General features: G+C 40.6%; 1 protein-coding gene across 4 annotated transcripts in view; it reads right to left on the minus strand.

Moving 5' to 3' along the window:
- Positions 1-4,016: 4,016 nt before the first annotated feature.
- Positions 4,017-16,850, minus strand: part of ULK4 (unc-51 like kinase 4) — a 1,163,168-nt gene continuing 1,150,334 nt past the window's right edge. For all 4 annotated transcript variants that reach the window (XM_075315178.1, XM_075315180.1, XM_075315177.1 and 1 more), the window contains exon 37: positions 4,017-4,393. In XM_075315178.1, coding sequence (XP_075171293.1) covers positions 4,327-4,393 — 67 coding nt within the window. In that variant the 3' untranslated portion in view covers positions 4,017-4,326. The remainder of the gene's footprint in view (positions 4,394-16,850) is intronic.

Genomic DNA, 16,850 nt, shown 5'->3' on the forward strand with positions numbered 1-16,850 from the left:
TATAGCGTTGAGCCATGAAAAGAAAAAAAAATTTTTTTAACACAAAACGGTTGCTTCAACTAGGTAGCTTTTTTTTTCACAAGGCTATCAGGAAAAAATGCACCATAAAATGTATTGTGCATTTTCTCCTGAGTACGCAGATACCTCATATGTGGTGGAAAGTAATTGTTTGGGCGCATGGCGGGGCTCAGAAGAGAAGGAGCGCCATTTGACAGCAAAATTGGTTGGAATCATTAGCGGACGCCATGTCACGTTTGGAGACCCCCTATGGTGCCTAAACAGTGGAGCTCCCCCACAAGTGACACCATTTTGGAAACTAGAGCCCTCAAATAATTTTTCTAGATGTTTGGTGAGCACTTTGAACACCTGGGGGCTTCACAGAAGTTTATAGCGTTGAGCCGTGAAAAGAAAAATTTTTTTTTTACCACAAAACGGTTGCTTCAACTAGGTAGCTTTTTTTTCACAAGGCTATCAGGAAAAAATGCACCATAAAATGTATTGTGCATTTTCTCCTGAGTACGCAGATACCTCATATGTGGTGGAAAGTAATTGTTTGGGCGCATGGCGGGGCTCAGAAGAGAAGGAGCGCCATTTGACAGCAAAATTGGTTGGAATCATTAGCGGACGCCATGTCACGTTTGGAGACCCCCTATGGTGCCTAAACAGTGGAGCTCCCCCACAAGTGACACCATTTTGGAAACTAGAGCCCTCAAATAATTTTTCTAGATGCTTGGTGAGCACTTTGAACACCTGGGGGCTTCACAGAAGTTTATAGCGTTGAGCCGTGAAAAGAAAAATTTTTTTTTTTACCACAAAACGGTTGCTTCAACTAGGTAGCTTTTTTTTCACAAGGGTAACAGGAAAAAATGCACCATAAAACGTATTGTGCAATTTCTCCTGAGTACGCAGATACCTCATATGTGGTGGAAAGTAATTGTTTGAGCGCATGGCAGGGCTCAGAAGAGAAGGAGCGCCATTTGACTTTTCAAACGCACAGACGCAGTGCACTGATCGGCCGCTGCAGGACGCACGGTCGGATTCGATAAAAAAAAGCGTCGGGGATACGTAAAAAAAAAAGTCACGCCAAAAATTGACCATGGATGCAGATACGTTATGTGCATCCCTGATCAGCGCTTGGCGGGACGCACGGACGGATGCGATACAAAAAGCGTCGTGAATACGGAAAAAAAAGTCACGCCAAAAATTGAGCAGGGATGCCGATCCGTTATCTGCATCCCTGATCAGCGCTTGGCGGGACGCACGGACGGATGCGACACAAAAAGCGTCTGGGATACGGAAAAAAAAGTCACGCCAAAAATTGAGCAGGGATGCCGATCCGTTATCTGCATTCCTGATCAGCGCTCGGCGGGACGCACGGATGGATGCGATACAAAAAGCGTCGTGAATACGGAAAAAAAAGTCACGCCAAAAATTGAGCAGGGATGCCGATCAGTTATCTGCATCCCTAATCAGCGCTTGGCGGGACGCACGGACGGATGCGATACAAAAAGCGTCGGGGATACGAAAAAAAAAGTCACGCCAAAAATTGAGCAGGGATGCCGATCCGTTATCTGCATTCCTGATCAGCGCTCGGCGGGACGCACGGATGGATGCGATACAAAAAGCGTCGGGGATACGGAAAAAAAAGTCACGCCAAAAATTGAGCAGGGATGCAGATACGTTATCTGCATCCCTGATCAGCGCTTGGCGGGACGCACGGACGGATGAGGTGTAAAAATGGACAGGGGATACGGAAAAAAAAAAAAAGTTATACTCACAGTACCCAGAGGACTAGCAGGAGGATCACTGACCAGAAGAGCTGCAGAGGAACAGATGGCAGAGAGATGGACAGCTTTACAGGAGCAGCAGGCAGATCAGCAGAATGCCCAGGAAGGACCCAGCGATGGACGCAGATGTGATCAGGCCGGTGAAGACAGGTAAGAGGACGTCGGGGGAGAGCAGAGGGGGAGAGGGGGGGTGAGAGCAGAGGGGGGGGTGAGAGCAGAGGGGGGGTTGAGAGCAGAGGGGGAGGGGGGAGAGCAGAGGGGGAGACCGGAGAGGGAGCTGCAGAAGCAGAATAGAAATAATGGGGGAGGCAGTCAGATCGCGGGGGGAGCGGATCGGGATGTCGGGGGGGGGGGGGTGGTTGGGGGGAGAAGATGGCGGGGGGGGCACGGCAGGGGCTATCACGGCAGCGCGCAGGGGCACCACGGGAGCGCGCACGGGCTGCAAAGTGAGCACAGTACTCACTTTGCAGCAGCAGCGGTGACCTCAGCAGCAGCGGTGGTAGCAGATCGGGATGCCGGGGGGCAGATCGGGGCGTAGGGGGGCAGATCGGGGGGGGCACGGGCAGGGGCCTTCACGGGAGCGCGCAGGGGCCTTCACGGGAGCGCGCAGGGAGCGGAATACTTACCAGCAGCGGAGACATCAGAGGCGGCGGCGGCAGCAGCAGCGGTGGCGTGGTACCAAAAGTACCAGCCACTCCACGCTGCAGACATGTTGGGGGAGGGCTCACAGGCCAGCACAGGCCTGGGGAGGGCGGCCACCGGCAGATCAGACCGCCCCACTGCACACTGATTGGAGCGATTGCGCGTCATAGCACGATCGCTCCAATCAGTGCTGCAGGGGCTGGGGGCGACATGTTTGAGGTCCACCTATGATATGCTGCTGCAGCTGCGGCATCTCATAGCTGGATCTCACAGGATCGCACTAATTCGGGCATTATTTTTGCCGAAATTAGTGCGATCGATGTGGTTGGCGGTTCAGATTTGAACAGCCAATCACATCGATCGTCGATAGGGGGTGGCGATGCCGCCCCCCCTGGGGTCAAGCAAAGGTCCCCTGCTGTAAGAAACAGCAGGGGACATCATTTGAAAGCCGTTGCTATGGCCACGGCAATCAAATGAAGTTTAGGCCGTAAAATTACGTCCCTGGTCGTTAAGTCACATTAAAATAGGACGTAATTTTACGGCCCGCGGTCGTGAAGGGGTTAAGGAGAAAATTTAACCCCGCGCTTTAGTTATTTAAAAAAACAAAAACCCTGCTTACATTAAAGTCAATGGAACTGGGAACAGATCTGATATTATAGTCTCCTATTATGGACAGAGACACACACACACACACACACACACACACACACAGAAAAAGATACACACACCCAGTAAGAGACACATAGAGAAAGAGACATACACAGAAAGATACACACACAGAAAGAGACACACACACACACACACACACACACACATACACACACAGAAAGACATATACCGAAAGACACACAGAAAGAGACATATACCGAAAGACACACAGAAAGAGAGAGACACACACACACACACACACACACAGAAACTGTTTGGATGTTTGAAGTAATATATTGCCTGTTATGACAGTTACCCTGGATATTTATCAGGTGGCCTATAGCAACCAGCTCTGCTTCTATTTTGTTACAGGTCAAGTAGTTCTAATTGGTTGCTATAGGCAATGAAGGACATTAGTAAGACAGCTTAGATTGGGAGAGAGGGAGAAAGAGAAAGAGAGGGAAATTGGGAGAAAGAGACCTAGTTACTATCCTGGGCAATGCCGGGTTCTACAGCTAGTCCTTTATATAGCTGATAAATGTTAGATTAGGAAACAATTTCATTAACTTTTTCCCCCACAAACTTCAGAACATTGATGACATAAATAACACTGATTATTAGAAAATATATTGTTTTCTGACATCTGAAAAATGTAATGCTGGATCAAATTACCATACATTTCTGCTTAGATTAGCTCCTCATCATTCTGTCACTGAACTGCATCTTCATACTGGCATTTTGTCACTGAGAATGATGTGTTTATGCAGGAAATGAAGATCCTGAAAAACTAAAAGCTTCTCAACAAATACGCTTTTTTTTTTTTTTTAGGAATATGTGTTATATATAAAGGAATATAAGGAGCTTAACGAAGTAATTCATATTTAAGGTTTGGAAAAGCAGCATAGGAAAAAAGCAACAACATTAGGCAGACTGCCTAACAAATCCCATATTATGTTTATTGAAACGTATAAAAACATGAACAAGATAATTCATAAGAAAATAGAAAAACACATTACGGGCAGTGTGTATGCTACCACAAAATAAAGGGCGTTGGTCAGAAACCTACAGACCCTAATAAACACATACACAATATAGATATTGCATTCAATACTTCAGTAACATTAGGTCAATAGTTTTCTAAAAAGAAAATAACAATGTACACCTTTAAGAATGTGGATGAAGTCTTGTACAATATGATGTCTTTTTTTCCATGTCTTCTGAGAATGTAAAAATAATATTCTCCTAGTGTCTATCGATGTCCAACTGTGCTAAGGATCTCATATGCCAGGGACGTAACAGCAATATCCTTATTCAAGCTGAAATAAAAATCACAGTGTTTTAGATGAGAATCACACCAGAAACAGAAACTCGTGCGGGCACATAAAAGCATTTCATCCGGCAGCGGAAGCTTCACACGTGCACCATATTTTGCAGTAAACTAACACTATGTTCACATGTCCATTCAGTAATCAGAGCAGATACAGCAGCAATCTGTTGACAAAATAGTTGTTTTGTCTGGCCAAACAAAAAGCACATTTCAAATATATATATATATATTATAATATATATATATATATATATATATATTTTTTTTTAACCTTTTCCCACCCTGAGTCCCCCGGGGGGGGACATTCCAAAAATTCCATTACTCTCCTTTGTCGGGCCACTGTCTTGTTTCTCATTCAAATGTGAATAAACTGATTTCCTGTTGATTTATTTTACAAAATTCATTCATATTGCAAAATTCTGTTTTGATGTTTTTTCCCAATTATAATAGGATTTCAATGGGCAGAACAAGAAATATTATTGGATAGGAAAAGGTTAACATTGAAGTCTATGGAAAACGGATCCGTTAAATAGCCATCCATTTTATTTTCATTAGAAAAGGATCCATTTTTTACTTACTGGTTCGCTTTCAAATGGAAGAAAACATGGCTATTTAATAAATCCGTTTTCCATAGACTTCAATGTTAAAAAAAAAAAAACGGATTCAGTTGAAATCATTTTTTTTGTCTAGCTGGACAAAAAAAAGTTGTGTCTGGACAAATTTTTGGTCAATGGATTGCTTCTGGATCCATCCAGATGATTACTGGACATGTGAACTGAGCCTAAGCAGTCAGCACTGCCTGAAATTATTGGCGTACAGACATTTAAGGACCCCATGTAAGGGCTCCATACAACTTGGGGGCTGTATACAGCTTTATTGTTTTTCTATATAACCCTTTATATAAATCAACAGAAGTTGGGAAAGATATTAATTTTGTCCAATATGTAATCAGTGCTAACTTATGCAAGTCAGTCTGAAAATGCATCACCGCAAATGAACATCTTTAAACACTTTTTTTTTTCTAATTTTACCCTACTTGGTGTGCTTAGGTTTTAGGTTGCACATCTTTTTTGCACTTGAAATTTGGAACACATTGTCACATTTTATTCCCCACCTACTTTCCCTCTAAGCCACACCTTTCTCCTTCACGTCATGCCCCACTGTAGAATGAACTGCAAAACATGTTTACCACACATAATAGGTCAAAACCTAGATGCATCAATTGGTGCCAAAATTTAGGTTAAGGAGCATTCACATTATTATATATTCTGTCCAACTGAAATTCCAAAGTGAAATCTTAAAGCGGACCTTTCACCAGTTTTAGCATGTTACCCTGGCCACAAGATTCTTTTTACTCTCTTTATTAATGACCTTGTGGATGGGATTGATAGTACAGAGTCAGTCTTTGCCGATGACACCAAACTATGTAGGATATTAAAAACTGACCTGGATAGTACAATATTACAAAAAGATCTGGATAAGATGTCAGAATGGGCAGATACTTGGCAAATGAGATTTAATGTTGATAAATGTAAAGTAATGCACCTAGGACGGAGTAATCCTATAGCTGCATATACATTAAATGGAAGTAAACTCTGGACTACAGAAAAGGAAAAGGACTTGGGTATTCTCATTACAAATAAGCTGAGCAGCAGCACTCAATGTCAAGCAGCAGCTGCTGAAGCAAACAAGATTTTAGGTTGTATAAAAAGAGAGATTAGATCCCGTGATCCCAACGTATTGTTACCCCTCTATAAATCACTTGTAAGACCACATCTGGAATACGGGATCCAGTTTTGGGCTCCACATTTTAAAAAGGACATTCAGAAGTTAGAGTCAGTTCAAAGGCGGGCAACTAGACTATTACAAGGAATGGAAGGCCTCCCATATGATGGCAGGTTGAAAAAGTTAGATATGTTTAGCTTAGAAAAAAGACGTCTCAGAGGAGATCTCATTTATATGTATAAATACATGTGTGGTCAATATAAAGGACTGGCACATGACTTATTTCTTCCAAAAACAATACTAAGGACCAGGGGGCACTCACTGCGAGTGGAAGAAAAGCGATTCCGACACCTAAATAGGAAAGGGTTCTTTACAGTTAGAGCAGTCAGACTGTGGAATACACTACCACAAGAGGTTGTAATGGCAGATACTATAACAGCTTTTAAAAAAGGGCTGGATGATTTCCTCAGTACACAAAACATTGTTGGTTATAAATGACTTAGTGACTAAATGTAGAACTGGTGGAGGAAGGTTGAACTAGATGGACCTAGGTCTTTTTTCAACCTAAGTAACTATGTAATATGAAATAGTGACTGCATCACTATTTAAAGATATCAGCTTGTAGAGTTGATATGCTGTATTATGCAAGACCAAGTGAGCGTTGTGATTACAAGCAGCGGAGGGGAGTAGAGCAGAGCTTTGTGTCATTACAAACACTTCTTGCAGCTCTCATTTTGCAGCAGTCAGTGTGGGGGAATGATAAGTAGAGCTGAACTGGCAGTTTACAACTGTGATTGGAGAGTTGCAAGAAATGTCTATAATGACACATAGCTCTTCTCTACTCTTGTAATGACAGCAGATGCTATCGGTGAAATCAGTTAGGAAAGCAGCACTGTGTGTCATTACATGTCTCACCCAGAGAAGGCTAGGTGTAACCTTCTATAAGCAGATGTTCTTTTTTTCCTGTGCATGACACCTCCTGTTTATGATTGGTCAACATCATGCAGGAGAATAGGTAACCATCCCCAGAGAAGAATATTTGCAAAAGCGCCATAGGTCCACACATCCATGTGAGTATTACCATTCTATAAAAACGGACACATTTTCTTTTTAGCTGTCAGCCTAGTTACATCTGTTTTTTTTAATTGGGTAGGTAGACTCACAAGAGTGTAAAAAAACAATCATCAAAAAAAAGTACTTTTTTTCATCTTTATTATCATCCATATGAAATTCAATTTTATACATCAACAGTTAGTAAAATGTACAAGAGCAAATACAGTTTCCTATACTAAGGATTTGCAAAATATCATAAAAATCAAATACAGTTGATGCATGTGCCATGTCATTTTTTTGCAGACCATACACTTGGGAGAGTCTCACTCAGAATGTAAAAGAGACTCTAGCGTATGGCGCAATTTTTTTACGCAGACATTTGGTCCATGTGAAAAAAATGTTCATCTGAACAGCCCTATTAAATAACATTGGTATGTGTGCTGTCCGTTTTTTTCAGGGACAGCACTCGTACTGAAAATATGGTTGTGTGAACTTAAACAAAACAGATGAGATCAGGACATTTTCTCAATTCTCAGGGATCGGAGACATGAATCCATTTTTAAACTTGATGTGTGTATGGCTCAATGAAACTTTATAAGTCAAGGTGTTGTCCAAGAAAAAAAAAACTGACATGGAATGGAGGGGGCGATTGCTAGATGATAAAACTGCACACTGATGGCTTGCATAGAGCGCTGTTCACACATGTAGATACACAGTCACAAGCCCGCAGCCTATTAGGTGACGCCCATACTATTAGATCAGGTGGGCTGCCAAGCCGTACCCCACCTGTGTACCATGCAGGGACAGAAACTCTAAAATGCAAGGCCTAACATGAAGGAGCCTGGCTGTATCCTTATACAAAAAAATATGAAGTTTTAGTTGGTATTTATGGCCATAAAACGGAAGCCTACAACCCTCGTCACGGGACCTCATGCTTGTAGGTCCCTACACTAAATATAAAAATAGAAACAAAAAAAATAATTATCCTCCAAAAATTAAGTATTACTTACAGCAAAGATTGGCTGCAGTGTGTACATCGCCCAGGCCAAAAACGAATACTCTATCAGGATACAGCTAAACCCCCACTAAGTGGAGGCATCACGGGTGCAGGAGGAGCAAATCGCACACGTACGGAAAGTATTCAGATCCCTTTAAATTTTTCACTCTTTGTTTCATTGCAGTCATTTGGTAAATTCAAAAAAGTTCATTTTTTAATCATTATTGTACACTCTGCACAACCATCTTTATTAAACAAGAAAAATGGAAATATCACATGGTCATAAGTATTCAAACCCTCAAACCCTTTGCTCAGACACTCATGTTTAAGTCACATGCTGTCCATTCCTTGTCATCCTCCTTGAAATGGTTCTACTCCTTCATTGGAGTCAGCTGTGTTTAATTAAACTGATAGAACTTTATTTGGAAAGACACACAGCTGTCTACACTGTGTGCAGAATTATTAGGCAAATGAGTATTATGATCACATGATACTTTTTATACATGTTGTCCTACTCCAAGCTGTATAGGCTTTAGAGCCAACTACCAATTAAGTAAATCAGGTGATGTGCATCTCTGTAATGAGGAGGGGTGTGGTGTAATGACATCAACACCCTATATAAGATGTGCATAATTATTAGGCAACTTCCTTTCCTTTGGCAAAATGGGTCAGAAGAGAGATTTGACGGGCTCTAAAAAGTCCAAAATTGTCAGATGTCTTTCAGAGGGATGCAGCAATCTTGAAATTGCAAAACTTTTGAAGCGTGATTACCGAACAATCAAGCGTTTCAAGGCAAATAGCCAACAGGGTTGCAAGAAGCGTGTTGGGCAAAAAAGGCTCAAAATAACTGCCCATGAAATGAGGAAAATCATGCGTGAAGCTGCCAAGATGCCATTTGCCACCAGTTTGGCCATATTTCAGAGCTGCAACGTTTCTGGAGTATCAAAAAGCACAAGGTGTGTCATACTCAGGGACATGGCCAAGGTAATGTAGGATGAAAAACGACCACCTTTGAACAAGAAACATAAGATAAAACGTCAAGACTGGGCCAAGAAATATCTTAAGACTGATTTTCAAAGGTTTTATGGACTAATGAAATGAGAGTGACTCTTGATGGGCCAGATGGATGGGCTAGAGGCTGGATCAGTAAAGGGCAGAGAGCTCCACTCCGACTCAGACGCCAGCAAGGTGGAGGTGGGGTACTGGTATGGGCTGGTATCATCAAAGATGAACTTGTGGGACCTTTTTGGGTTGAGGATGGAGTCAAGCTCAACTTAGGTTTTTTGCACCCAGTTCGGACTTAGAATGGTGTTCCAAACGTTATTCGTTATTGTAAGCTCAACTCCCAGACCTACTTCCATTTTCTGGAAGACAACTTCTTCAAGCAGTGGTACAGGAAGAAGTCGGTATTGTTCAAGAAAAACATGATTTTCATGTAGGACAATGCTCTATCACATGCATCCAACTACGCCACAGCATGGCTGGCCAGTAAAGGTTCCGAAAGATAAAAAAATAATGACATGGCCCCCTTGTTCATCTGATCTGAACCCCATAGAGAACCTGTGGTCCCTCAAAAATGTGAGATCTACAGGGAGGGAAAACAGTGTCTGGGAAGCTGAGGTGGCTGCTGCACGCAATGTTGATCGTAAACAGATCAAGCAACTGACACAATCTATGGATGGTAGGCTGTTGTTTGTCATCATAAAGAAAAGTGGCTATATTGGTCACTAATTTTTTTTTGTTTTGTTGTTGCATGTCAGAAATGTTTATTTCTAAGTTTTGTTTAGTTATATTGGTGTACCTGGTGAAAATAAACAAGTGAGATGGGAATATATTTGGTTTTTATTAAGTTGCCTAATAATTCTGCACAGTAATAGTTACCTGCACAAACAGATATCCTCCTAAGATAGCCAAATTTAAAAAAAACACTCCAACTTCCCAAAATATTAAGCTTTGAAATGTATCAGTTTTTTGGGTTGATTGAGAACATAGTTGTTGATCAATAATAATAAAAAACCTCTAAAATACAACTTGCCTAATAATTCTGCACATGGTGTATATAAGCCCAGACAGCTCACAGTGCATGTTAGACCAAATGAAAATCATGAGATCAAATGAACTGCCTAAGGAGCTCAGAGACAGAACTGTGGTAAGACACAGATCTGACCAAGGTTACAAAAGAATTTCTGCAGTACTCAAGATTCCTAAGAGCACAGTGGCCTCCATAATCCTTAAATGTAAGAAGTATCGGACCACCAGAACTCTTCCTAGACCTGGCCATACAGCCAAACTGAGCAATCATGGGAGAAGAGCATTGGTGAGAGAGGTAAAGAAGAACACAGAGATCACTGTGGTGAGCTCCAGAGATGCAGTAGCGAGATGGGAGAAAGTTCCACAAAGTCAATTATTACTGCAGCCCTTTACCAGTCGGGCCTTTATGGCAGAGTGGCCCGACGGAAACCTCTCCTCAGTGCAAGACATATGAAAGCTCGCATAGAGTTTGCAAAAAAAAAAAAAAAAACTAAAGAACTCACAGACTATGAAAAATAAGATTCTCTGGTCTGATGAGGCAAACATAGAACTTTTTGGTGATAACTCTAAGCAGTATGTGTGGGGAAAACCAGGCACTCTTCATCACCTGCCCAATACAATGCCAACAGTAAAACATGGTGATGGCAGCATCATGCTAAGGAAGTGTTTTTCAGCTGCAGGGACAAGATGACTGGTTGCAATTGAAGGAAAGATGAATGTGGCCAAGTACAGAGATATCCTGGAAGAAAACCTCTTCCAGAGTGCTCTGGACCTCAGACTTGGCTGAAGGTTCACCTTCCAACAAGACAATGACCCTAAGCACACAGCTAAAATAACAAAGGAGTGGCTTCAGAACAACTCTGTGACCATTCTTGACTGGCCCTGACCTAAACCCAATTGAGCATATCTGGAGAGACCAGGAAATGGCTGTCCACTAATGTTCACCATCCAACCTGACGGAACTAGAGAGGATCTGCAAGAAAGAATGGCATAGGATCCCCAAATTCAGGTGTGAAAAACTTCTTACATCATTTACATCATTTCCAAGAAGACTCATGGCTGTACTAGCTCAAAAGAGTGCTTCTACTCAATACTGAGCAAAGGGTCTGAATACTTATGGCCATGTGATATTTGTTTTTCTTGTTTAATACATTTGCAAAAATTTCTACATGTCTGTTTTTTTCTGTCAAGATGAAGTGCAGAGTGTACATTAATGGGGAAAAAAATTAACTTTTTGAATTTACCAAATGGCTGCAATGAAACAAAGTGAAAAATTTAAAGGGGTCTGAATACTTTCCGTACCCACTGTATATTTAATTAGCTGGAGCGCCCTATGCACGCCACTAGTGTGCAATTTACCTTGCACCTGTGAAGTGTCTATCATGTTGAGAGGTTTGTCTGCATCCTGTTTGTGCATTAGATGTGTTGGCCTGGGCTAACTGGACTGGTTGCCCTCTTTTCTGCTGTGAGTATAGCTGGTGCGCAACTATAAATTGTACGGGCCTTACAACAGCACAAGAGGGAAATGTACAATAATAAAAAATATAAGACATCCCCTGAAAATAATCCCCAACACATCTTTCAGAACTAAAAATAATATAAGATCCTATATTATTTTTGGGTAAACACAGTTTATACTGGTGAAAGCTCCTCTTTACATCCAAGCATACCCAAAAGTAATTTATACAGCTGTTGCCAATTTTACCATAACACAGCAATGGGAACGTGGCACAAAAAGTGTATTTTGACACCTAATCAGGCATCAGTTACTGGCTTATGAAATGTTAAAACATCTTAATCCTTTTAAGTGAAATAACTTGTCACAGAAGGTTATGAAGATGCCGTGTTATTTGTCAATATAAACTTTGTTTCATCTGTGTGCTTTCAGTCATATCAACCTTCAATACATCAGATAAACCCTGAGCGCATTCCTAGTTAAATTGTTACCTCAGCTGGTGTTTTAGTTAATCATAATTTTTTTTTTCCAGTAGGATCAGACAACTGGTAACTACTAGATTGGTGGTGAACCAACCGCTAAGACCCCCACCAATCACTTCTGTCCCCATTTGAATGAAGCGGTAATCCAACTTGCGTACTTTCACTCTATATATCCTATATGGGACAGGCAGAGAAAACCCAGTACAGTGCTGTGCTATCTCCAGCAGTCCTATAGCGAATGTGTGGAGCAGCAGTGAGCATGCTCGACCACGTCCAGTAGGCACATTGTAGAGTGTTATGTCATCTACAATTTCAGAGGCTTGTGGTAACATTGAGTATGGCAAGACGAGATGCTGGCTGTGTTTCTCATGCAATTTCCAAGTTCTTGCTATATGTACAAGGCTGGTCTATAACAGCTCTCTGATTTATTTATTTTTGTTACACTTGGCTGATACACATATGAGAACTGCACGGAATGGGGCGTTATCGCTACCTTCATGTCTGACATTCATACACTGTTGCATGGTTCTTGTACACGAAGAATGATGAAAGGGTTGAGTGTTTTGATCGGCTCACTGGTATTCTGTTGGTACAGCTGTTTCATTTATTTTGAAAGAAAAAGTTAGGAAGCCAGGCAGTATGTTAAATTCCTGCGTGTAGCGAGGGTCAGGATGTGTGTTGGCATTCTGCTGCTTCCTGCCAATAGTAATGGTCACACCCTGCAGCAAACTTACAAATGTTCCCAAATGTGAAAAAGATTTTATGCATAGACTATGAGTGTCATAAATAATAAATCTAGACTATGGTGAGTGGAGAGCACATTATATATTTGTTTTTAATATACTTTGCTTATTTTCAAAATGGCCAGAACCTAGTATATTAAAACCCAGCGTAATCGCAATCATTTATTTATTGTTTTCATATTCTCAGCAGCGCAGCCTAGATTTCTGCTGACCACATGGTTTCCGTCACAGTAAGAGGTAGATTTTTTTCTACTTTTATTTTTTACTTGTGTTTGGAATATTTACTGATTCCCTGTGCTCACAAGTCTTCACGAATCAATACTGCTGCACAAGTCAAAGAAGCTGAATCTCAGCGCTCCTAAAGCCTTCTTTACATTTGCTGCATTGGCTTCCCTTATGTAAATATCACTGTGTATGGAGCTCCCCAAAATCATAGGACAAGGTGAAGTATCAAGGTGAATAACCTAATGTAAATGTTTATGTACCCCTCTAGAAGTTTGTTTTTACATATTATCTACATCTTTGATGTGTTTTTTCTTTGTTTGTTGTTTGATTTTTTTTTTAAGTATCACAGTTCTGCTGCATTTTGAGCTGAAATGTTTTAGTATTCCCCATCGCATCAGTCTCTAAACAGATCTTGCACTGCATTCTTCATTAATGGAAAACTCCAGTAAAAATGACAAAAGTTATAAATAAAAAAAATAAAAGGACATTTACAAAATCAGTGCAGGAAAAAAATAAAATAACTGAATATGTCAACCAATCAAGTATGAATACAATGCTGTGGATAGAAGGGACAGGGTCTTATCTGAGTTGCAGGGTATAGTAATCAACTGGATCTGCTCACCTGAGAGAGCTGTGTATGACAACATGAGCATATGTGTTCTAGGGCTGCTGCAGATACACAATGTACTCAAAAAGGTACAAAATATCAGCGGTTTTACCCCATTACCACCAGGCGATTTTCTGTTTTTCCCTCCCCTTCTGCCAAGAGCCATAACTTTTTAATTTTACATAAACATAGCCATCTGAGGGCGGCTTGTTTTTTTGCAGGATTAGTTGTACTTTTGACTATAAGGAGTATACTATCTAATACTCGCGTATTCATTCCGAATAGTGTGTGCAATGCAAGTCAATGGGGAATACTCGCAATGTAACAAGTAACCCGAATTCCGCACTTCACTACTCGCATGAATAGTAAGCCATTTGGATTACTCGTTACTTTGCGAGTTTTTTTCCATTGACTTGCATTGCACATGCTATTCGGAATGAATATGCAAGTATTAGACAGCACTCGTTATGAGTATAGCGAGTACTAATAGTTAGGTACTTATTCAGCTCTGGTGACAATATTCTTCCCTGAAAACATGGCTCTGTGCATATGATGAAACCAATAAGGCCTTTATAAGGCACAAGGAATTCATTAAGCTCTGTGTTAACGAACGATTTGGCTTATATGCCAGAGCTAAAAGGCATAGTGCAGATACCTGACATGGACGTGATGCTTAAAGCCCCTCATACATATTAGATGGCTGTTGGTTGAAGTATGAATCTGTTTATCATTCGGGTTAAAGCCAACACGGCCCTTTCTCCCATACACAGGAGAGTTCATTTAGACGAGCACTCCTGTGTCCTTTATGAGAAAGCCACCGACAAACATCTCTGCTGGTGACCTAACTACAGGAGAACAATGCAATTGGCAGTCTGAAATCGGACATTCCTGACAATCAGTTAACTGGCACCCCAGTACACAATTGAAAATATCTCAAGGTCAGCCCTGCTTCGGCAGATGAGCCATAATCAGCTCCATCATCTGACATAAAGAGCCCAATTCATGAAAATTTCTATGCCAAAAAAGTGGTGTACAAGCTTTAAAAAAAATGTATAAGCTTTGGCACAAATGGAAGTTTCAAGCTAGAAAACTAAAAAAATGCCTTCAATCATAGAAAACGTTCCTTGTAAAGTAAAGGGATGTAAATGTTTATTTGTGATAATTTCTGCATTTAAGGAGTATTGTGGTCCCTGTATGGTCCATAGTCTGATAATAGCTGATAACAACTCCCAATATCTCCTTACTATTGTTAAGGTCACATGAGGGTTGTAGATTCCGGACATGTCAATGAACCATTGTACTAAAAGGTTGAACTTTTTGGCCACAATTAATTTTTCCATATTTTTCTTGCAGACCTGACATACGTTTTGGCAAAACATAGCCAGGCTTGGATGATTTCCTTTATAAGAAAAGGCTTCCGTCTTGCCACCCTAACCCACAATCCAGTCATATGAAGAACACAGGAGATTGTTGTCACAGAGAAATGTAAAGTTACATCTAAAGCCCCACAGAGACATGTAATGACTTCTGTCACAAATAGGCTGCTATGTTACAAAAAAGTATACAGTGGTACCTTGGTTTTCGTTGACGTCGGTTATCATTGGTTTGAGTTTTTGTTGATTTTTTCCACTAAAATTTGCCTTTGTTTTCGTTTCTTTTTGTCTGCATGACCATGTGCCTATGCTGCTAATTTTGCGACAACAAAGGGTGATCCATGCATTCTCCTGCTCTGTGTGGCATTATGTGAGTATCACCCCGCTCATCAGTTTCAAAATGTATGCAAGTAATGTAAGATAAAATGTATTTATTCTTTATATTAGTATTTTAGATTCATTTAATATTCATTTCTTATTGTTTTTAGTATTAAACACTACCTTTATTCTCTATAAAATGTGTTTTTGGTATGTATTTTAGAGTGTCTAAAACAGATTAATTGTATTTATATTGATTTCTATGGATATAATTGTCTCGGTTTTCATTGGTTTTGGTTTTCATTGATTATATTCAGATGGAATATCAACAAAAACCGAGGTATCACTGTACATTATGGTATATGGTTGTTTTTTTTACTGAATGCAGCTGTGTGGAATAGCTCAGTAAATTGCAATATTTCCTACAGCAGAAAAGAAACACTGATGTATATCAGCCCTATGGAAGTCAAAAGGACACTCTTGGCCTCTATTGGATAAATGGAAGGACAATCTGAAAACAACTGACACAAGAAATGCATTGACTATATGTCCCTCTTTCTACTTCCCTGAGTTTATTTTCCTTAATTTTGACATTTTGCTCTGTCCATGAACTGTCCACCACAGCTAGGGAAATGGTCATTTTTAATAGCAAAAGTATATGTTTTTGCAGTACGGTACATATTAAAGCATATCTAATGCACACCGCCATGGATTCCTGTCTCAATGAAGGAGAAAACTGCATGAATCAGAAATGTGAAAGCTTGCACTTTTGCGAACAGCAGGAATAATTAGCACGTCTTCAGCTTTCTCTAAACATAATTGGAACATGCTGATTTTAGCAAACTGGAAACATGCAATCCTTCCTATTTTCACCTGCACTTCTCTATTCTCCACTTTGTCTCAAGCTTTTCAGCTGTTTCTATTTTTATCAGTACATATTGCCCCAAATCCTTGTCCTTCCTGTGGTTTATTTTTGTTGCAACCTATACCTTTTCTATTCAATCAGTGCCTTGCCTGTTTCCTCTCACTGAGTAAGCAGCTGGATTTCCCTCCGGTTTTATCTTTTTTTCATGCAGTCCCACAGCTCCTACCCCACTCAATCTTCAACCCATTCATGTTCTTAAAATATAATGTTGCAAAAGAATAAAATTAAGCAAAGAGGAAAGAACTGTACTTGCCGTGCTTTTATGTGTTAGGGTCAACATCTGCACAAGAGCTCTAATTCTTCTTTTAAAGTAATTTATAAACTAAAGTCTATACATGCAAGAATATATAAAACAGCAATGAGGACCATCTCATGTGGCTGGCATATTTGCATTTGTACTTTGGACATAATCTTTCCTCCACATTCCCCTAACTTTGATTATCATAGCTCTGCTGCTTGCATCTTTCTTAAAACTGTCTCAAGGTGGAACTGAATGTTGTAACTACTACAA

This window comes from Anomaloglossus baeobatrachus, chromosome 6, assembly GCF_048569485.1.
Source record: "Anomaloglossus baeobatrachus isolate aAnoBae1 chromosome 6, aAnoBae1.hap1, whole genome shotgun sequence".
NCBI classification, from domain to species: Eukaryota; Metazoa; Chordata; class Amphibia; order Anura; family Aromobatidae; genus Anomaloglossus; species Anomaloglossus baeobatrachus.